The sequence below is a fragment of the Triticum aestivum genome, chromosome 2B (genome assembly GCF_018294505.1).
Source record: "Triticum aestivum cultivar Chinese Spring chromosome 2B, IWGSC CS RefSeq v2.1, whole genome shotgun sequence".
Taxonomy (NCBI): Eukaryota; Viridiplantae; Streptophyta; class Magnoliopsida; order Poales; family Poaceae; genus Triticum; species Triticum aestivum.
Genome location: NC_057798.1, coordinates 176,945,765 through 176,969,612, shown reverse-complemented (window position 1 = coordinate 176,969,612; position 23,848 = coordinate 176,945,765). Strand labels below are relative to the sequence as shown.

At 42.3% G+C, this 23,848-nt stretch overlaps 1 protein-coding gene and 1 long non-coding RNA gene across 7 annotated transcripts; one reads left to right on the top strand and one right to left on the bottom strand.

The window, feature by feature from the left end:
* Nucleotides 1-6,136: 6,136 nt before the first annotated feature.
* Nucleotides 6,137-23,770, bottom strand: LOC123044199 (uncharacterized). 6 transcript variants are annotated; one of them, XR_006419877.1, is made up of 6 exons: nucleotides 23,569-23,765; nucleotides 23,429-23,458; nucleotides 12,013-12,086; nucleotides 7,595-7,664; nucleotides 6,375-6,586; nucleotides 6,137-6,302 (listed from the first exon to the last, which is right to left on the bottom strand). It is a non-coding gene; the product is annotated as an uncharacterized lncRNA (long non-coding RNA). The 6 variants fall into 6 exon arrangements; XR_006419874.1 differs by having other exon boundaries at nucleotides 6,137-6,586; nucleotides 23,569-23,770; XR_006419875.1 differs by lacking the exon at nucleotides 7,595-7,664 and having other exon boundaries at nucleotides 6,137-6,586; nucleotides 23,569-23,769.
* Nucleotides 7,440-23,425, top strand: LOC123044196 (probable trehalose-phosphate phosphatase C). Its single transcript, XM_044466867.1, has 11 exons — nucleotides 7,440-7,714; nucleotides 7,799-7,887; nucleotides 15,958-16,098; nucleotides 16,183-16,254; nucleotides 16,346-16,411; nucleotides 17,308-17,364; nucleotides 17,453-17,557; nucleotides 17,640-17,720; nucleotides 22,795-22,944; nucleotides 23,038-23,127; nucleotides 23,221-23,425. The coding sequence occupies exons 1-11, from the start codon at nucleotides 7,444-7,446 to the stop codon at nucleotides 23,275-23,277; spliced, it is 1,179 nt and encodes a 392-aa protein (XP_044322802.1). The 5' UTR covers nucleotides 7,440-7,443; the 3' UTR covers nucleotides 23,278-23,425.
* Nucleotides 23,771-23,848: the final 78 nt, after the last annotated feature.

Genomic DNA, 23,848 nt, shown 5'->3' with positions numbered 1-23,848 from the left:
CATGCATGAATCTCTCACATCATGCTGAAATCATCACATTAAGTGCAAAATACGAATTTTCAAAATGAACTATCTTCCACCAACATCAATTTTCATATTATTTTTTGCTTTTTCTTTGTCATGGGCATGCTGTAAGTGATTCTACTTACTGAAACCGGTAATATGGAGTCTACAACAACAACAAAAAATAGCGGATTGAATTTCTGCATGTGTATGATTCTGCTTGTCGTTCTTTTTGTTGTTTTTATCCTGTTGAGATATGAACCAGCCGCTGCATATGAGAGGAGTTGGTCTAGGAATGAAATGTCCACATGATAAATAGAACAGCTCGGTGAAGAAAATGTGAACTTATATGTTCTATATGAATATTGTTATGACAAATTCTAAGAAATCAAGTAGGGATCCTCTACTTGAGTGTGCCATCTTATTTCCGCTAACTGCGGCCTCAAAGCAAATTTGTTTTATTTTACTCTCTTGATCTTTGTCTTCTTATGGCGAAGTTCCGAAAAGTGGCCTAGTATAGTGCCTGAAATGTTAGTGCAACTATATGATTATGAGCAATATATACACTAATTGAATGACTCAAGTCCATGACGGATTTTCTTCTTAACTGTTAGGATCAATGTCATTAATACGCAACACGTTTTTCATTGCTGATAGAAGAAGTCATATTTGTATCTTAGAGAAGCTTGTACTATTGTTTCTATTGTAAGTTCGCACATTCATATGCATTGAGAAATAACATAAACAACAAGCATGAAAACTAGCCTATTGAAATTATTGCTCATTGGTTATTTCTATTAAGATCAGATATTTTGTTCACTAATTTAACATGATTTTGCAGGTATTGTATATTCTCCAAGAATGGTTAGCGAGGAAGGGGTATACCGTGCAGACTAGTAGTCTAGGGACAGGTGAGCTAGGTTGACTATTTTTTCTTGAATGCTACTCCCTCCGTTCCTAAATATAAATCTTTATAGAGATTCCACTATGGACCACATACGGATGTATATAGATGCATTTTAGAGTGTAGATTCACTCATGTTGCCGCGTATGTAGTCTATAGAGAAATCTCTACAAAGATTTATATTTAGGAACAGAGGGAGTATATGATTTCCATATGCACATATGGGTGTTTGCTTCTGAGAACCCTCTTCGTACTATTTCGACTAACAAGCTACAGAAACACACAATGGCCGCCGAAAAAGTGATTAGACAAACCCTGTCCTCAATACACTTCCTAACACCATGAAACACCTGCATATTAGTGAGGAAGTGTTAAATCCAATTACTAAGAATTGGAAGCTTGGTTCAAACTGAATCTTGATTTCTTTTTTCATGATTTTTGTAACCTTCTGAGGACATGCTGTGCGTTATTAGCAACTTGTGAAGGCGTATTGGTTTTCCCTTGATTCCAATTTTCTAACCAGCATGATTCCTTTAGTACAACAAATATTTATATATTTTCACAAATCTGCTTACTTGTCAATTTCTTTGTTTTATCAGTCATTCCACCAATTCAAGTGTATTAAAACGATGACACTACCAAAATATTATGGGAAAAATCACTCCCTCAAATTGCTTAGTTGAACTTAGAGTTTGATGTTTTAGCAGTCCGTTTGACTTATTGATGTACTTGCATGTAGATTTTCTATAGAGCTGGTGAGCCAGGACATATACTAGAGAGAAGTGTACGGGCAGGTGAGCTCAATCTCCTCTCCATTTGCTAAAATATATATATTTTTTAACATTTGTATTAAGGCCACAAAAACACAAGTTGTACGACTAAATTAGTTGGCACTAGATATGCTGAGAATAATGAAATAAAAAGTTATTAAAAATGAGAACGTCATATACACTTCTCAACTCCCAAAAGGAATTAAAGGTTTTATTAGCATACTTGTTAAAAGGAATCGTCTTCTATAGGATAAATTACTAATTTGAATTTGTTACTATGTTCAAAAGGAGTCGTCTTTGATTTATTTTTACATGATGGATATAAAAGTTTATCAGACGGTACCGAAATTTAGTGCTTTGGTTCATCTAACATGATTTATCTACAGGGCTATATTTCATAAAGGTTGTGAACCGGCCAGGGTGCAAGTGGTACGCAAATGTATAGAGGTGAGCAACACCACAACGTATTATGTAGTTTATCATAGTAGAATTCGTGTATGAATAGTCATAGTTTTGTGGTTTCAAATTTTCATACCATAAAAATGCATACAACTTCTAGAGTTTCACAATTACATAAAATAAAACTATGTAATTAGTAAGAAAAGACAAACTATTTTGATTAAACTGAAAAACAATGTCGCCTAATAAAGTGACAAACGATGGCCCTTGATGTCTTACGAAATCAGAGGTCTCCTACAGCATCGTACTAACCAGCTTTAAAGTTTAATGAATCTGCTCCATTGCTCAGATGTTTCCGTTGCATATTGGAACCCATTGCTTTCCTGGTTTTATTAGTGTCTCAGCTTAGTATGATTGCAGTTCAAAAAAGGAAAAAGCTTGGTATGATTCGCACATCGGTTAGGGACAGCAAACCCTAAGAATATGTATGATAGTCTTATCTTAATCCTGTCACATAATCTGGAAATAGCAAAAACAGAATGATGTACGATGGGTTTTCTTCATTTGATCTCTATTGACTAGACTTTTCTAAAATGTGGTGAGAGATCTGTCGCTAAGAGATCATCTCTTAATTAAAAAAACACAAAGTTTTTTTTAACTCCACCGCAACATGACATTGCTAAGATAAATATTTTGTACATACCTTAATATTGTCAAATAGTAGTGCTTTACCGGTAGCTGGAGCTCACGTGACACTAATACTGCGGACCGTTTTCCAGTTTTGGGAACCTTCTAGGAGGTTCTCCTATTTTTCTGGCTGTTTTTCTCTATGTTTTTACTTTCTCTTTCCTTGGCCAGTTTTTCTATTTGGTTTAGTTTTCTTTTTATTTTTCAATTTCCATTTTGATTTTGATTTTTTGCATTTCTTCTTTTCAATCCGTGAGCATTTTTCAAATCGTTACACTTTTTAAAAACCTGTGAACCTTTTTAAAATCTCCGGACACATTTTTAAAATCTGTGAACCTTTTTAAAAATCCACAACCACTTTTTTTTAGAATCTATGGACATTTTCTAATTAAACAATATTTTTTAAAATTCGCAACTGTTTTCTAATTCACGAACATCTTCTAATATTCACCAAAATTTTTGAATTTGCGATTTTTATAATATGTGCACATTTATATTTAAAAAAGCGGACGTTTTTCTAAAGAAAAACAGACAAGTTGTAGAAAAACATACGAAGCAAGAGAGCAAGCGAGAGTCAACAAAGGGTTACCGGGCCAGGCCCATGCGGGAGACCCCCTGGCCGAACTGGTGCGTTAAGCGCCGAGGAAGAAAAGGTATTGTGATAACAAATGAGCCGAATAGTGCTTTACCGGTAGCTGGCACTTAATAACTACTCCCTCCGTCCCATAATGTAAGACGCTTTCTGACACTACAAAAAGCGTCTTACATTATGGGACGGAGGGAGTAGCTGCTTTTTCTGTTTCGGCCTTCTTGTATATTCCTAGGTTTTCCTGGCCACTTTTCTCTCTGTTTTTACTTCTGTTTTTGGCCATTTTTTCTACTTAGTTTCATTTCGTTTTATTTTTCATTATTCATTTCAATTTTTTCTTACCTTTTTCATAATTTTTGAACTTTATTTATATTCACAAAATTTCAGATTAAGTAAAGATTTAAAATTTATGATCCATTTTTAAATCTGTGATTTTTTTCCAAACCACATTGAATCCACAAACTTCTTTCAAATCCGCAAACTGATTTCAGAATCTGTAAACACTTCTTTCCAAATCAGCGAACATTTCTTGCTTCACAATTTTTTTTTAAATTCACGAACAATTTTCAAATTCACAAACATTTTTTCACATTCCCAAAAAATGAATTTACAAACTTAAAAAAGGTGAGCATCTTAAAATACTGACTTTTTTTTCTAAGAACAAAAAACTTGATGTAGTAGAATAGAAGCCGAAAAACACAAAATAGTGGGCGCCAAGCGAGCGAGCGAAAGTTACTGATCACGCCGAAAAGGACGTCATGGGATGGCAAATTACATTTGGCGCTTATGGGCCAAATAATGTTTTACCGGTATTCCCTCTATTTTTAGTTTTGTTTCTTTGGCCGGTTTTTCTTTTAAGTTTTGTTTCTCTTTTTATATAAATTCTTCATTTTTTTTCTCAAGATTTCTTTAAATGTCTTTCAAATTCATAAACAATTGTAAACCCACAAACTATTTTCATATCCGCAAACATTTCTAAAATCTATAACCCTTTTTCAAATTCGACCACAAAATCTGCGTACATTTTTATATTTCACCAAACTTTTTAAATATGCATGAATAATTTTGAAATTTAGGATAATATTTTTGAATGTGCAACTTCTATTCAATTCCTGAACATTTGTAGTTGATAAACTGGGTGTTGTTTTTCGAAGTGCATGAGACCAACTGTAGCAGAATACAAGCAATGAAGTACCATTTATTTTTTAAGAATACAAGAAAAAAATGAGCGGGCGCAGAGCGAGCAGGAACCATGCGAGCTTTAGTAGGCTAGGTGGTTCACCAACTGCCACATTAACCGTCGAAGAGGATGTCTCGGGACAGCAAATCCTATTTGGTGCTTATAGTGCCAAATAGTGTTTTACCGGCAGCTGCGCCCTGGGAACGTTCTAGAATGTTCCCCTAGTTTTCTCTCTATTTTACTTTTTTTTCCTGGCCATTTTTTCCATTGGATTTTCTTTAAAAAAATTAATTTCCTTTTTTACTTTTCTTTATTTTTCTGAATTCGTGATCAGTTTTCCATATTCAGGATCTTTTTTTTAATTCCTGATCGTTTAAAAAATTCATGAACTTTATAAAAATCCATAAACACTTTGCCAAATATGTGGGCATTCCTTTTATTTCATGAACATCTTTTAAAATCCACAAATAATTTTAAAATTACCAATAAATTTATAAAATTTAATAAAATTAATGAAAGTTATTTGAACAACCGGTCGGTTCCTTTCTAAGAACAGTAGACAAATTGTAGTAAAATAGAAACTAAAATCAAAATACGAAACTAGTGGGCGTAGAGCGAGCGGCAGCCTAAGCAAACGTTAGTGGGTTGGGCTCATGGTAACGTCAAAGAGGAGCTTGTTCCCGTGCTTATTCACTAGCGCAACTGGGCCGGTCCAAACACTCATCTCTCACATCATCGGTTTCCAGGGCTGGGTATCTGGTTTTTGTAGTTTTTTTTTCAAATGCATGAACTTTTCTGAATTAAAATACTTTTCCAAACACACAAATATTTTTAACTTGTGATTTTTTTTAATTTTTTGTGATTCTTTTTAAATTTATGACGTTTTTACAATTTCGATTTTTTAAAAAAACTTGTGAACTTTTTTCAAGGTTATTTTTCTTTCAATTTTATGTTTTTTTTTTAAGTCAACTGTCAACCGAGTGAGCCAAGGAAGGTCGCATAGCTTGGCCGAACCACAACAAGCGCGCGCCTGAGGGCTAGTTCTCGTTTTGGCGCTACAGGGGCCGATTAGTAGGTCTCCAAAGAGGTCTTCATTAGGGACCAGAAATTGTGTTTGGCTCCCAAGCTCCATGGAGCGTGGCTTGTTAAAAGTTGAAAGAACTGACTTAAGTTTCAAAAAAAATCTGAAGAAACACACATATCTATGAATGTATACTACTTGTGTGTAAAGTTTTATTGTGAAATACATTTTTATGCAAGCTACACAAAAATAACAAAATCATTTACTTTCACTATAAAAATACATGATTTTGATTTTTTGTACAGCTCACATCAAAACATATTTTATATTGCAATTTTACACACATGTAGTATACATCTCTAAGTACCTGTGCATTTATTTTCAGATTTCTTTTACACTTTAAAATTCAGCTTTTGAATTTTTTAAAATTTCAGGCTCCATGGAGCCCTAGAGCCAAAAATCCTCTCTTCATTAGGGACCTGCTTCTTCAGCGAAAACAACGCTACCTGTCCAGCAATCTAGGAGTCCTGCCCCACAACAAACCAGGCAGTCTTTTTTACAAAAAAAAAGAAACTTGACTGAATTAACTCAACTCAGTAGAATTATATTTTCCTAAAGAGTCACCGTTTTGCCAAACTTGTTTATCCATCTTAAAAAAAAAACTTGTTCAGTACAAACGAGAGGACGGAACGGTTCCAGGGCTTCGTCAACCCACACAACGCCGGCATCATGTATATCCAGCAGACGTTCTGTCCAGCAAGGAAAAGTTCAGCTTGTTAGCCAAATAAAGACAGTCTGAAGCTAAGATAACCCTGTCAAACCTTGAATCCTTCAGAACAGCAGAACATGCCTTGCTGCCTGGGCTTCCGGTGTTACAGGGATAACGTGCACGCTCACCCAAAAACCATTCAGAAAAACAGCGCGACATGGTAACTCCCTCGACATTCAGATACAGCATACGTAATACTGCACGACCGCATTTCCCCTCGCTCTGTCAAGTGCAGCGGCTTCCCCTTGCTCCACAGCCTCGTCCCTGCATATCCAACCACCATATGTTTTTATTAATCCAGTGGAAGAATGTAAACATTAATTTTATTAAGCTGCATGCTATGTAATAATTTAAAAGAACTCAACTCAGTAGAGTTACAATGTGGCCCTGTTTCACTGAATGGTTCCCCTATTCACACATTCAGATCCATGCTTTACTAAACATAATCTACATTGTGTTATCCAAAACACAAAAACAAAGTTCTGGATTTTTAGATGTGCTTCTATATGTTCTACCTAATTTAATTTGGTTCGCAGGACCAACTCAATTTGCAGAATGTTTGTTTAACATGTTCATGTAGAATCGTTCTGAATGAATTGCAAGTTAACTGACATTTTGTTTACTGCGCAGGCATGAAGATACCAGCAGTGGCTGCCCTTGCTTTTGTTCTCACCCGAGTCTCGCTAGCAAGTCCTGGTTACTGGGCACATGATTGTGATGGGAACTACACAGTGCCCAGCAGCTACCAGAAGAGCTTGGAGCAGCTGTCTGCAGGGCTGCCCGATGCGGTATCCTCCTCCCCAGATCTCTTTGACAAAAAGGTTCTCGGATCCTGGGGGAGCAGGGTATATGGCCTGGGGCGTTGTCGTCCTGGTACAGATGCATCTACATGCAAGGCATGTCTCGACGAAGCCTTCCAGGAAGCACAGGTCATATGCCCATTGAGGAAGAGGGTGTACATGTACTACGAAGTTTGTACCCTAGCATTCGCCGACGAGGACCTTCCATCTCACTCGGCCGTGCACAAAGTTGCCACTAAGGTCAATGGTTCTCAGGTGCCCGCCCAGTGCAGCAAGGTATTCGACATGGCTATCAATGAATTGATCACATATTTGGTGAAGATGGCAGCAGTTTCTCCTCACATGTCTGCCACGGGGCAGAAAGAGTTAGCAGGAGGTGCTTGCACATACAGCATATATGGCCTTGCAGAATGTTTCCCAAAAATGTCAGCTGCCAACTGTAGTGACTGTTTAGAGGATTTGCTGGTCGTACCTTTTCTTCATGGACATCAGAGCGAGTGGAGATCTTCTTTGACGTGCAGCTACAGGTTGGAGCCACGCCCCTTGTTCGATGTTGGCAAGGGCGGGTTAGCCACCCCCGGAGGAAAAAATGGTGAGTTGGCCACATATATATGTATAACCAACTATTCTTTTCTGTTATACATAATTGACTAATGGGTGAAGTATATATATGCAGGGAAGAAGCAGGTTTGGATTGTGGTGGGTTGTGTTGCGGGCGCACTGATAATATTATTGGTCCTACTTCTACTTTGGTGGAAATTGCCGGTACGGTTTCATCTTAATTCTTAATAACCCAACTAGTATTTCTATTTTTCAAAACAGATGCAAAAGAATTGCCTCATCCATTAATTAAGAAGGGAACTACAGAGATGCTGCAAAAGAAAGAACACATCTGAACTAGAAAAGGCGTTACTCTCACAGCATGATGTTTCTCAGATGTTTAGCACATACCATGTCCCAAAGATTGGCTTTACTCTTGATGAGCACCAAAATGTATAGTAGCGGCGTGGACTTGTTTTGAAAGACACAAGCATTTCTCTCATTCCATAAGACCCAATTTGCAAACATAGTGAGGAAAGCCATCGCTTTCTGGTTCGCGGTGGTGGAACTCGACATGTTCCACACAGATTTTATAGGTCACTCATATGCCCATCGAGATAAGTCAAAGGCCTCCAATCCAAGCCAATCCTTAATCATCGTCCACACTCTCAATATGAAACAACATCTGAAGAAGAGATGAGTGGCCAATTCTTGTGCCCTTACGCAAAAGGGCCAAAGCCTACAATTTTGGCCAACCTCACTTCTCAAGTCGATCCGCGGTACACACCCTATTTTGGATAGCAAGCCATGCAAAGGATTCGACCTTTGGGGGAGCCCATGACTTCCAAACAGTTGTGTTCATCAAAGTTAAGAGTAGCTCGCAAGTATTGTGCTTTGTATGCCAATGCCGCCGCTGGCCAAAAGCTTCCATCTTATGTCATCCTTGGCATCGTTATTTAGGTGAACTCAAAGAAGGCCGCAAAGCAAGCTGTGAGTGAAGCAAGGGGTCGGGCGTATGAGGACCTCTACCAGCGGTTAGACACGAAGGAAGGCGAAAGAGACATCTATAAGATGGCCAAGATTTGAGAGAGGAAGACGAGGGATGTTGACCAAGTCAAATGCATCAAGGACGGAGCAGACCAGCTCCTAGTGAAAGACGAGGAGATTAAGCATAGATGGCGGGAGTACTCAGACAAGCTGTTCAATGGGGAGAATGAGATCTCTACTATTGAACTGGACAACTCCCTTGATGATACCAGCAGGCGTTTTGTGTGGCGAATCCAGGAGCCAGAGGTCAAGGAGGCTTTAAAAAGGATGAAAGGAGCCAAGGCGATGGGCCCTGATTGTATCCCCATTGAGGTGTGGAGAGGCCTCGGAGACATAGCTATAGTATGACTAATTAAGCTTTTCAACCTTATTTTTTGGGCAAACAAGATGCCAGAAGGATAGAGACGGAGTATATTAGTACCAATCTTCAAGAACAAAGGGGATGTTCAGAGTTGTACTAATCACCGTGGAAAGAGATGATGAGCCATACAATGAAGCTATGGGAGAGGGTCATTGAGCACCGCTTAAGAAGTATGACAAGCGTGACCAAAAATCTGTTTGGTTTCATGCCTGGGAGGTCGACCATGGAAGCCATTTTCTTGGTACCACAACTCATGGAGAGATACAGGGAGCAAAAGGACCTGCATATGGTGTTCATTGACTTGGAGAAGGCCTATGATAAGATACCACGGCATGTCATGTGGTGGGCCTTGGAGAAACACAAAGTCCCAGCAAAGTACATTACCCTCATCAGGGACGTGTATGATACTGTTGTGACAAGTGTTCGAACAAGTGATGGCGACCTGATGACTTCCCGATTAAAATAGGACTGCACCAGAGATCAGCTTTGAGCCCTTATCTTTTCGCTCTGGTGATGGATGAGGTCACAAGGGATATACAAGGAGATATCCCATGGTGTATGCTCTTTGCGGATGATGTGGTGCTAGTAGATTATAGTCGGACGGGGGTCAATAGGAAGCTAGAGCTACGAAGACAAACCTTGGAATCCAAATGCTTTAGACTTAGTAGAACTAAAACCGAGTACATCAGGTGCGGTTTCAGTACTACTAGGCACGAGAAGGAGGAGGAGGTTAGCCTTGATGGGCAGGTGATGCCTCAGAAGGACATCTTCAGATATTTGGGGTCTATCCTGCAGAAGGATGGGGATATTGATGGAGATGTGAATCATCGAACCAAAGCTAGATGGATGAAGTGGCGCCAAGCTTCTGGCATTCTCTGTGACAAGAGAGTGCCACAAAAGCTAAAAGGCAAGTTCTATAGGACGCTGGTTCGACCCGCTATGTTATATGGCGCTGAGTGTTGGCCGACTAAAAGGCAACATGTTCAACAGTTAGGTGTGGCGGAGATGCGCATGTTGAGATGGATGTGTGGCCACACATGGAAGGACCGAGTACGGAATGATGATATACGAGATAGAGTTGGGGTAGCGCCGATTGAAGAGAAGCCTGTCCAACATCGTCTAAGATGGTTTGGGCATATTCAACGCAGGCCTCCAGAAGCGCTAGTGCATAGCAGATGGCTAAAGCATGCCAATAATGTCAAGAGAGGTCGGGGTAGACCGAACTTGACATGGGAGGAGTCCGTAAAGAGGGATCTGAAGGACTGGAGTATCACCAGAGAACTAGCCATGGACAGGGGTGCGTGGAAGCTTGCTATCCATGTGGCAGAACCATGAGTTGGTTGCGAGATCTTATGGGTTTCACCTCTAGCCTAACCCAACTTGTTTGAGACTATTGTTGTTGTTGTTGTTGTTGTTGTTGTTGTTGTTGTTTAGGAGATCCCAAAGGTCAACAAACTCCAAGATGTGTGCCATGGATATCTCGTTACTCATTGTAATCTTCATAATCCATGCATGCTTTGGAGGCCGTAGAGATGAGGGGCGCGATGCCTTTCGGTTTTCTTCCATGCAGCCAGCAGCCATATTGAGTCCCAAAAGGTCTCCTCATCATTACCAATGGTGATTGTGGTTGAGGCATAAAAAGGTGCATATCCGCTCATGGCTTCTCGAATCCTTCCACTCAAACCATGGCGATGTAAACTGACGCATTCTAGCGAAATTTTCGAGGTGGAGCACACCAGGGCCACCAAGGTGGGTGGGGCGATAAACAGAAAACAGTTTACCTTGAATTTCCCTCCCGCATCTTTGTTCGTTCCCAGCCAAGAAACACCCCCTCTAACTTCTTGACACTATTGAGAACACTTAAGGGATAACGAGGGGTGAGGTAGTACACCGCTAGCAAGAAAGGACGTCTAATGAACACAGTTCGACCAGCCATAGTAATATTCTTCCACTATGAAGGGGGAGCTTTACCACAATCTTGTCTCGGTGCTCAAAATCTACCCTCTTGAGTTACCAAGCCAGGAGCGAGAGGCCAGGGTACTTTATTGGGAGGAAGTTCTCATGGTGGCAAACTCTACAGGGTATCATCAAGGTTGAGGTGTCCACACCAAATAGGAACATCGTAGTTCTTCTAGAAATAGTGGCAAACTCATGACCTCCCCAAAGGAATTCAAAATGGTCGCAAGGTTTTGAATGTCCTCTTTGATTGGGGCGACAAACATAACCGTGCCTTCGTATAAAGGGAGGTACGACAGATAGTGCCCTGACCCCGAATCTTGCGAAGGAGTACATGCCCAATGGCCACATCAAGAATCTGCTACAAGGGGTTGATGGTGAGGACAAAAATGAGCAGGGACAACAAGTCACCTTGCCTTAACCCCCGACAATGATTGATGGGAGGGCCGACAAACCAATTCAGGACTGTCGAGGACAAGGTGCAAAGCAGGGCGTTAATCCAGTCACGAAATCTACTCAGGAAGCCCCTCCGTTAGAGGAGGTCGAACATGTAGCCCCATTGCACAGAGTCAAAGGCTTTGTGGATGTCAAACTTGAAAAGGACGGAAGATGTTTTATTCTTTTGGAGCCTACATGCAAGGTTCCTAACGTACATGAAGTTGTCATGGATGCCCCTCTTCTTGATGAAAGCACATTGGGTGTTGGAAACAAGGTTGTTCATGAGCAGCCTGAGAAGAATGGTAGGCCCCTTGGCTATGATCTTTACAATGGCATGACTGAGGCTAATGGGCGGTTGTGGGAGATCTTTTCTGCCCCCCTCCTTTGTAGGTCTGCGGAATGGCAGGAAGACACACAATGTACAATGTTTGCGGAATTAAGCCATAGGAGGTTTGCCACATGGAGGTCGCCAAAGAGGTGGATGGCATGCAATACGCATTATTAGTAGGAACTCAAATCACATGCATTAAAGCATTGTCTAGTCTTACCTCAATTTAGCCGCAAATAGGCAAAGCACTTGTTACATCACAGCATGCACCAAGTTATTCGAAAACTAGAGGCCCTATCCATGTAAGATAATGCTAAACATTAGTCCATTAGAAACAAAGCCTCAATTTTGTAGAATGTAGACAAAAAATGCAAGAAAATGATAACTTAAAGAAAGATAACTTCCAGTTTATGAACCACAAAGACTTTTGAGCCAAACTGCACAAAAAACCATGTCTGAAGTTGAACACCCATTAGGAAAAATGTGTTGTTTGTCTGATGTATTTTATTTTGCTTAAAGATTCAATATGTTTTCTATTGATGGGAATATGTCACTTACCAAATAAAAGATTACATGGAAATCCGTTTGCGAATAAATGCTATATTTGAATAGTATCATTATGTTCAGATAGTGTTTTTGGAGGGAAAACTGTAAGGAAGCCCCGACAATGCTGTTAAAAACTTAGTCTAAATAAGCACAAACTAGGTAAGTATAGGCTAAGAATCAGAAAACGGGAGGCTAACTAGTAAAAAAACAGAAGACTAGAAGGTATATAGGGCAAATTGTGAACACATACTCATTCCTAGTTTTAATCCTGTGCATAAGGGGCATAATTCTTGAAGCCTCGCCTCCATGTAGAAAATGTAGGTCTCTGATGCTCAAATATTCTCCAATTATGTTGCTTCTATATGGACCATGCTGCAAGAACACTCTTCTAGTCATTCCAAAGACAGTGCCATCTAGTTCTACCAATGATTTCAAGCACTACTAGAGGGACACACACTGCACATCTAGTATGTTGGTTGATGATGATGCTAAGTTAACCGACTGCAGGTGCACCCCACAGAACAAAATGAAGCACTAGCGGTGAGATGACGCTCTACTCTATCATGAGTCGTGAAAATTCCTCCACACATTGAAACTGCGGCACATGGAACCGCAGAGGCATCTCCCTCTCCTCTCCCGCGACCGCGCCGCCCCCGCGGGCGGCTGGCCGCGCCCAGCCTTCTCCCCCGCGCGCCTCACCCTCCCCCTTCCTCTCTGCCGCCGTCGCCCGCTGCGGGCCTGGCCCGGGCGATGCTGGTGGCGGCGGCCCCCTGGCTTTTCCCCTCTCGGGTGTCCGTCGGCGCGGGACGGGGCGACCCCGGGCGGTGCTTCTAGGGCGGCGCGTCCAGCGCGCGGCAGTGGCTCCTGGCGCGAGCGGGGGTGGATTTCTGGACGGCAGCGGCGCCGTTGGCGGCGGGGCGACGCGGCAGCACGGTCTGGCGGCACCCGCTTGGCCCAGATCTGGGCCCTTCAGGCCCCCTCTGGGCCTGGGCGGGCCGGCGGTGGGGTGGGTCTGCTTCATGGCTTCCGGGAGGCGAGGGAGAGGCGATGAGCGGCAGGGTGCTGGCGGCGCCATCACCAGCTTGGCAGCGTGGCGGCAGGGCTTAGCGGGCCCGTTTCGGGCCTGGCCGAGCTAGGGGTGGCCTGGCATGCCCTGCTGCCGCGTCCGGACGGCTACCGCGACGGTGCCGGAGGCTCTGGCCTCCCGCACGACGGCGGTGGAGGTGGTTCCCTCCCGTTCGACTTTGGTGCTGCTTCTCCCTCCGCGGGGCGCTTCTCTCCGGTCCTCTTGGCCTCGTGTTGGTGTCCGCAGTGAGGCGGCGTGGGTGACGGTGCAACCACGATGGCGCATGGTGGTGGGCGACGGTCTGGCTGGTCGGCTCCGGTCCGTTGGGCGGTGGGGATTGGAGTACGGGAGAAATCCTTGCCGGTCTTCGGCCCCGATGCGGTGACACCTGCGGGTGCCACCATTCCTTCCTGGAGGGTGTCGGTGATATCCATCCCCCACCTCCCTCCGCGTGCCGGGGAAACCCTAGGACATGTCCGGGCAGCAGCGTCGTCGGCGTCGCTTTCCTTCTTGGAGGTGCTGTTTTGTACGCGGTGGTCCGGAGCCTCGAGTTGTAGTGGTTTGTCTCTGGTGGGCGTAGCGGTGGCGGGTCATCCGCGCTTTGTCGAGCTGCCGTTGTTGGCATTTGCTTCTTCTTCTTTTTCTTTTGGGCTTGTTATGCTGTTCGCCCCAGCGATCCTATATCGGTGTTGGTTGCTTTGGAATACAAAGCGGGGGGAAACCCTTTTTCGGTAAAATTCCTCCACTTTGGGTCTAGTAGTGCCCAGAGGGAGCCAAGTCCCAATTTGACAACCAAAGGAGCCTGCTAATTCCTCCAGCACATTAATAGACATCATTGAGGATTTGTGTTAGTTACCGGTTGAGGAAGCAAATGTTTGGAGCAGAGACTTGAGGTGCAAAAGCTGACCTTTAGATGCTGGCAGTACAAGCAATATGCCATCATCTGAAAATCTTGATTATCAAGTTCACGTATCTCTACTCCTATAAAAGACTCAGTTGGTGATGATGGTGTGTCTGCCATCCGTCATTTCTGACCATCAGATCTGCATCTAACGACTGTGATGTAAGCCGTGGCAGTTTTTCAACAAGACCCCACTTCTCTGCTCCAATTGCAGAAACCCCTTAGTATCTTGAAAGCAACCACATCCCTCCCCCACCTCATCAAAACAGCCACGAGGAATATATTTTGAGTGAAACCTAATACGAGTATATTTTTTGCGATATATATACCAAAACTAGAGTGTTTTTCTTTCAAGTTTGTGAACATGTATTATTCTACTTTGGATCCGTTGCAACGCAAGTGCACATTGCTAGTTGGAAGAGAAAGCGTGACACTCCTATAAGCCTCATTCACCATAGTTAATGGTAGATCTGCGCCTAAACAAACAATAGAGAGAGAGAGAGAGAGAGAGAGAGTCGCCCTGTCTCACTCCAAGCTTACACACAAATTGCTTCCCTGAAACTCCATTCAATAGTATTGATGGCATCGCTGATGACAAAACTAGTTCCACCCATTGCAACCATCTTTTGTAAAAGCCCTTCTATTTCAGAATTGCAAGTATCACAAAATGTTCAATTATGTCAAACGCCTTATCAAAATTCTAACTTCAATATTCCATTCAACCTTCCTGATTTTTGGCATTTGATATAAGTCCAAGCCAAGCAATCTTGGATTGTTCTTTCCCTAATGAAGTCATATTGATTGGTATGTGAACAATTTAAGATTTCCCTTTGGAGTGTATCTGCCAATATCTTCATTAGAAACTTAATACACAAATTGGTTAAAGAGATAGGCCTATAGTCATGACCATTCTCCAAAGATTGTTTTATGGGGCCAGAGTACTTAAGGAACCATTGAAATTCTCCATTTTGGCTTTGCCCAAGTAGAAATCATCACATAGTCTGAATATATCTTCAAATATAATACTCTTAACATTTCTTTATGAACATCCCATTAAAAGCATTTGAGCCTAGGGCCTTGTCCAATGGCCTCTTTTTAACAATTTGATTTATTTCATCTCGGGTGGAAGGTAGAGTCAGGGATTCAAGCCTGTGAAATCTTTCAAGCAATCTTGAAAGATCAAAACCCATTATAGGTTGCTGCAAGAGGGACGTGGATCTTTGGGTCTTGAGGGCCAACCCACTCAAATTGGGGGCCCATTTGGCTTTCTGTACTCCTCTAGAGCTTCCATGAATAAAATCACGACATTACACCTTTCAATCAATGATTTCAAATTCGAAAGACTTTTGTTATATGTTTCAGTTTATATTGTACCTTTTTACCTTTTTCAGTAAGTATTGCTAGTTTGCTACACTGCCTTGCTCTTTAGTACGGCTGACACCAGGATTCCTCCACACTGAATAAAACATACTGTTCCATCCACTGATTTTCGAACATAAATTGCTGCTGTTGCTATTTCTGTATCAATACTCACAACACAATTTAATGGTGTTCGACATATGTTCTAATAATCGCATAATATTCAATCTCAAAATTTTGAATTATTTGCTGACTGACATATGTAAAGAATTTCTAATGTTTTATTTTTGCAGGCTAAACGCCCTTCTGCCATAAAGTTCTTTGATGATATCATAGCCAACGTCCAAGGAAAGACAATTGTGATGTTTTTAGACTACGACGGTACGTTAACGCCGATTGTGAAAAAGCCTGAAAGGGCCTTCATGTCCGAGCAGGTAAGCCTAATGAGCTTGACCAATATTTACATGCTACTAGTTAAGATGTCTGAATCATCTTCATCCCCAATTTGAAATCTCCAGACGCGTAATGCTGTTAGAGAACTTGCGATGGCGTTCTCGACTTCAGTCGTCACCGGAAGGAGCTGTGAAAAGGTACTAGGATAGTAACAAATCTACAACGTTTTAATTTGGGGTTCTATACATCTCTAAACATTGACTCGACATGCTTTGCTATCATGTTCAGGCGAAAGGGTTCATACAGCTCGACGAGCTGCACTATGCAGGGAGCCATGGGCAGGACATCCAACTGGTAAGTCACTGTCTACTCTTGCAATACCGAAATGTAGTCTACTTTTTTATATAATGGAAGCTTCTATTACCCCAGACTCTGCTCATAGATACATTCAGCCATACGAGTTAATTACACCTGTAGTACAAGAACTCGCAGCGAACTAACAGAACCATAAATAAACTAAAAACCCCATAAAAATGGTACACAAACTTAACAAACAGCACATTTTGATGCAATTTCCGTTAATCCTAACGGTGTACTGTCTATAGCTGTTAACTGCCATGTGTGCGTGGCCTGGGCCCTGGTGCTCTACCTATGTATGGGTTCCATTTGACAGATAAATTACTGTACCATCTTTCGGGGGGGGGGGGGGGGGGGGGGGGGGGTTAGTTTGTGTATGATTTTGTTAGTTCGCTACAAGCTGTTGTACTGCAGATGTAATTAACTCCCATACTTATTATAATGCTTATAACTCCGCCTATGTCTTCTAGGCATAGCCGGTCCCAAGCCCGGGTAAAGGAGGAGGGTTGTGATAGGCTTGGCGAGCCAACGTAAAAACTAGCCAGTCCCATAGGTATGAAACCCATTTGAGCGAGAATAGTACTAGGATGGGTGACCTCCTAGGAAGTCCTCGTGAAAGGGTTTCATATCTAAGGGTTGTGATAGGCTTGACGAGCCAACGTAAAAACTAGCCAGTCTTTTGGGTATGAAACCCATTTGGGCAAGAGTAGTACTAGGATGGGTGACCTCCTGGGAAGTCCTCGTGAAAGGGTTTCATATCTAGCCTACCCCAACTTGTTTGGGATAAAAGGCTTCGTAAGTAAGTAAGTAAGTAACTTATTATAATGCTTATCACAAAAATCATGCTTCGTTTGCCTTTAACGCTCCTAAGTTTTGTAAATGTTCTACTGCAGAATGACGGAACAGATCCCTTCCAACCTAACAGCGAGTATTTACAGATAATAGCTGAGGTATATACTACAATCAGTTATTAGTTTGCATATTGGTTATTCAAGTTGATTGAATTATGGAAATACTAATACACTGCATGCACAATAGGCCACAGAGCGTCTAAAAGAGGCTGTCAGAGAGATCAAAGGTGCCAGTGTGGAAAACAACAAGTTCTGCGTTTCTGTGCACTACCGGGAAGTTCGCAGGGAAAAGGTAAAACTGAACTCAAGTTTTAACATTGTTGCCTCGCTATATTGAGAAAATCCATCTCACGTTTGGCCTCCCTTTTTGGCAGGATAAGGACTTACTTAAGAACATCGTGATGAGAATTGTGACAGAAGAATTTCCCAATCTCAAGGTGACCAACGGTAAAAAGGTAAGTAGAGTTAGAGGAAATCGCACAAATACACAATATTTGGGGCTGATCTAACACAAAACCACAACTCTAGGGAATTTTAACTGATACCCACAAGTCTTCTTTTTTCAAGAAAAAGATACCCACAATTTCTCTCACCAGCCACTTAAAAAGTACAACAACAAAGCCGTTTAGTCCCAAACAAGTTGGAGTGGTTCTGCACATGGATAGCTAACTTTCACGCACCCCTGTCCATGGCTAGTTCTTTGGTGATATTCCAGTCCTTCATATCTCTCTTTACGGACTCCTATGCCAAGTTTGGTCTAACCCGACCTCTCTTGACATTATCAACACGCTTTAACCATCCGATATGCATTGGCACTTCTAGAGACCTGCGTTGTATATGCCCAAACCATCTCATATGATGTTGGACAAGCTTCTCTTCAATCGGTGTCACCCCAACTCCGTAAATCATCATTCCGTACCGGACCCTTTCTTGTGTTGCCACATCCATCCCAACATGTGCATCCTGCAATACCTAACTGTTGGACATGTCGCATTTTAGTTAGCCAACATTCAACGCCATACAATATCGCATGACGAATTGTTGTCCTATAGAACCTGCCTTTTAGCTTTTGTGGCACTCTCTTATCACAGAGGACGCCAGAAGCTTGGCACCACTTCATCCATCCAACTTTGATTCGATCGCGTACATCTTCATCGATATCACCATCCTTCTGCAGTATTGACCCGAAACATCGAAAGGTATCCTTTTGAGATACCATATGCCCATCAAGGTTAACCTCCTCCCCATGCCTAACAGCACGAAAACCGCACCTCATGTACTTAGTTTTAGTTGTACTAAGCCTAAAACCTTCGATTCCAAAGTCTGTCTTCACAGCTCTGACTTCCTATTAGCCCCCATCTGACTATCGTCGACTAGTACCACATCATCCGCAAAGAGCATACACCATGGAATATCTCCTTGTAATCCGTTGTGGCCTCATCCATCACCAAAGCAAAAAAGGCAAGGGCTCAAAGCTGACCCTTGGTGCAGTCCTATTTTATTGGAAAGTCATTAATTTCTCCATAACTTGTTCGTACACTTATCACAACATTATTGTACATGTCCTTGATGAGGGCAATGTACTTTATTGGGAATTCGTGTTTCTCCAAGCCCTACCACATGACATTTTGAGGTATCTTATCATAGACCTTCTTCAGGTCAATGAACACCATATGCAAATCCTCCTTTTGCTCCATGTATAGCTCAATAAGTTGTTGTACTAAGAAAATGGCTGCCATGGCCGACTTTGGAGGCATGAAACCAAACTGATTTTTGGTCATGCTTATCATTCTTCTTAAGCGGTGCTCAATGACTCTCTCCCATAGCTTCATTGTATGGCTCATCAGCTTAATTCCATGGTAATTAGTACACCTCTGAACACCCCCATTGTTCATGAACATTGGTACTAATATACCCCGCATACTTATTTCGGGCATCTTGTTTGACCAAAAAATGAGGTTGAAAAGCTTAGTTAGTCATACTATCACTATGTCTCCAAGGCCCCTCCACACCTCAATGGGGATATAATTAGACCCCTGACCTCAAACTCCTAGATTCATCACACAAAACGCCCGTTGGTCCTAACAAAGGAATTATCCAGCTCAATGGTAGAGCTCTCATTCTCCCCATTGAACATCTTGTCGAAGTACTCTCGCCATCTATGCTTGATCTCCTCGTCCTGCACTAGAAGCCGATCTGCACCCATCTTGATGCATTTGACTTGGTTGACATTCCTCGTCTTCTTCTCCCGGATCTTCGCCAACTTATAGGTGTCCCTTTCGCCTTCCTTCGTGTTTAAACGGTAGTAGAGGTCCTCATACGTCCAACCCCCTACTTCACTCATAGCTCGCTTTGCAGACCTATTTGTTACCTTGTACTTCTATATATTGTCTACCTCCTATCCAGGTGTAGGTGTATGAAATAGTCTTTCTTCTCCTTAATAGCCTTTTGGACATCATCCTTCCACTACTAGGTATCTTTAGCTTCAGTTCTACTTCCGTTGGTAACCCAAACTGCTCGAAAGCCACCTCCCCAACACAAGTCGTCATCTTCATCCACATATTGTTTGCATCATCTCCTTCCTCCCAAGGGCCCTCCTTAGTAACCTCTTCTTGAAAGCCTGAGCTGCCTCCTCCTTGAGCTTCACCACTTCATTCTAGCGACTTTGGCACGCTTCTCGCTGGACATGAATACGAAAGTGGAAGTCAGCCACCACAAGCTTATGTTGAGAGACAACACTCTCCAGGCATCACTTTACAATCTGGGCAAGCACGACTGTCTTCTCTTCTTGAGAGGACGAAATCAATCTAGCTAACCACTACTAAAAAGCACTGGCTAGGATTCCCTCTTTCTAAAGAGGGTGTTAGCAACGATCATGTCATAGGCTAAAGCGAAGCTTAAGACATCCTCTCCTTCATTCCTGTTATCATAACCAAAGCCCTCATGCACCCCTTCAAAACCTGTGTTAGATGTACCGACATGGCCATTGAGGTCTCCTCCTATGAAGAGCTTCTCGCCAATAGGTACATTCCTAACCATGTTCTCCAGGCCTTCCCAGAGCTCCTTCTTGGTGTTCTATTGTGGCCTACTTGCGGGGCATACTCGCTGATAACATTGAGAACCAAGTCCATAATGACCAGCTTGACCAGGATACCTCGGCCAGTTGCCTCTTGACGTCTACCACTCCATACTTGAGGCTCTTGTTGATCAAGATGCCTAGTCCTTTCATTCATAGTTGTCCCCGTGTACAACAACTTGAAGTCGGTACCCTCCGCCTCCTTCGCCTTTTGTCCATTCCATTTAGTATCTTGGACGCATAGGATATCAACACCTCTCCTCACCGTTGTATCAACCAACTCCCGTAGCTTACCCGTCAGCGACCCAACGTTCCAGCTACCTATGTGAATCCTACTAGGCTCGGCTAGCTTCCTTACCGTTCACACTCGTCGAGACAAATGCGAAGACCCTTGCTCATTTCTCAGTACATCCGGACGTTGATGTAGCGCGCCACTAAGGACGTGACGACCCGATCCTCACTCTCATCGTATCCACATCAAGATTCAGCGGGCGACCAAGGGGGTGACAACCTGATCCTTGTCCATTTAACACCACACCCGAGTTACAATACGTCATGTTGCTAAGAGGGTTACACCCCAACGGTGTTCTTCTGGGTTTCATCTCCATAAGAGTGGTTGAGTTTTGACGTTAGCTCACCAACTCTATTACAACCCTCCTCCTTTACCCGGGCTTGGGACCAACTATGTTGAGACCAGATAAGCAGAGTTGGCCGGGTCCCAATCATTCATATATTCAAATTTGGCTTGGCTAGTTTTTTTGGCCTCGACCTCCAAACCTCAGCTTGAGCCGACACGATATGAGTCGAACCTGGTCTCCAACTCAAACAAAGCACATATTAGAGCTCCTTGATACCAACATTCTCCCCGACCTCCTAACCGGCCCAACCCTGATGTCTGTCCCCTCTCGATCCCTCCACCACTCAGGCATAGGCACGTTCCCGTGCACTAGAGACCGTAGGGGCTACCGCACCGGCGTCAGAGAAGACGACATGTACCGACTACTGCCCCCACTTCTCTCCCCTGAGGAGCTTGTCCCGGATTATGCTGAACTATTGGGTGTATTTTGGCTACAAACTTGTCCTAGGTTATGTTGAATTATTTGGTGTATTCAACTAGAAAAACTTGTCCTAGGTTATGTTGACTATTTGTAATCTCGCTCTATGCATGTGTGTTCTACATGAATATAGTGCAACACTTGACCAAACTAGTTGATTAAGATGGACTTGCATATACACAATATTCAAACTTGGATTTTTATTCTGCCACAAATGGCTTTTGTAGATGTGCTGAAGATTTCCCAGAATGATGAGAGAAATAACTCCAACTGGTTGAATGTTTTCCAGATTTCTTTGCAAACTTGAATTTTTAAACAAACTTGGCCGGATCTTACAAAACCGCCTAAACTTTAAAACAGATGGGGAAAATGGGCTCTAAATTTCCCAAAATTATGAGAGAAAATAACTCCAACCACTGGAATTTTTCCGGACTTTTTAGGACTTCAAAATTTTGAACCAAATTGGGTGAATCTTACAAAAAATTGTCCAACAATTAGAACAGCTAGGAAACATGGGTGAAACTTACGGATTTTTTCCTGATTTATTTGAAAACTTTGACATTTTGAAACAAATTTGGTTGAATCTTGCAACTATTTTCCAAACTCTAAAACAGCTTGCCAAAGGGCTAAAATGTTTCCAGATTCATTATTGAATATGTATTGAATTAAATGAAATTTTCCAGACCATTTTGAATAATTATTTTTTGAATGAAATTTGGTTGAATCTCAAACTGTCCCAGCCTTTAAAACGGCTAAGCAAAACGGGCTGCAAATTTGCCACATTTATCATTGGAGATGCATAGAATTACTGGATTTTTTTAAGGATTTTGCATAACCAAAATTGGCCAATCTTATGAAAATTTTACAGATTTAAAAACGACTAGGCAAAATAGGCCGAAACATTCCCGAATTTATCACTAAAGATGTATTGGGTTACTGGAATTTTTTCCGATTATTTTGAAAACTTTGAATGTTTGAAACAAGTTTGGCCGAGTCTTACCAAAAACTGTATAAACTTTAACCAGTTGGGCAAAATGGGCGAAAATTTTCCCAGGTTGATTATACAAGATGGACTGAATTACTGGCTTTTAAAGGTATTTTTTATTTTTTTAAAAAAAATCAGTCAAATTGGCTTAATCTTAGAAGTACTATACAGATTTTTTTATAAAATATTTCATTTTTTTGTGACCCCCGGGACCCACTCGTCATGTTTATCATTAAGTGGCCAATTAGAGCAGTTGTGTGCTTTTCTGTTACTATACTTAGTCGTAGACTGGTGGGTATTAGTTAAAATCCCCTATACTTGTAGTTTTGTATTACCTTAGCCCTAAATGTTGTGTATTTATTCAGTTTCTTTGAATATTTAATCGGGTTTGAATGTTATAACATTTTCTATAGGTTCGAGAGGTTCGTCCAGGGCCGAAATTCGACAAGGGAGACGCCGTCAAGTACCTCCTCCAGCAGCTCACCAACAAACATAGCTGGGACAGCTCTCGGATCTTACCAATCTATATTGGTGATGATAAGACTGATGAAGACGCTTTTAAGGTAAAAAACTTCAGAACATCATCTGAACAGTGAAACCTAATGGATTTAAAGCTTCATTTAGATGGGGAAAAAAATCTACTTTGTTGCATTCAGGTGCTTTCTGAGGAAGGTGGATTTGGAATCCGCGTCTGCAAGTGGCGCAAGAGGACTGCAGCTGAGTACTCTCTAAAGAACCCCAGTGAGGTAATGAATCTAGGCTCACGAGTATGCATGTAGGAGTAATCTTTTTGGCTGTATCCAACAAATTGAATGCTAAATAATTTTAATTGTTCTCAGGTGAAAGAGTTCCTGGAGAAGCTGGTGCGCTGGAGGAGAGAACAGGACCAAGTTTGAATTCCTTGGAAGTTGCAACAGCCCATTTGGAGCGGTGAACGCCCAATTTTAGCGAAAGCGAACATAGGATGAAAGAAATAAAACCAAAACATTGCTGAAGCTGGTGATGGAGAAGTTGACTATATATTTTTTCTGTAGTAAGTACACATACCTGGTGATGGAGTGACTATTTTTTCAAATCCTGCAACCAAATTGGAATGGGGCGTTACAAAGCGCCGTGGCCAGCAGCACCGTTGGCAGGGGGGCATTCGGAGTACTGGATTGCTTCATGCGAAGAGAGCAGGGGCGCACCTGACCGCCTTTTTTTTGGAGTAGGATGTCGCACAAGGGTGGTCAGAGGAGACCCGATGTAGGAAAGCGGGAGAGGACTTCGCCGGAGGGATCGACGGAGTTTTTAGGGGAAGGTAGAGAAACGCCGGATGGGGAGGGGGCGCCGCCGCTGCTCTCTTTGTTCAGTGCTCGAGTACGAGTCAACGAGGCGAACCGGTGAAAAAAACGTAGGAATGGCCGAGAGCTAATGGGCCGTCCAGAGGAAACGATCAGCGTTGCGGGCCGATTTCCAACCTAGGGG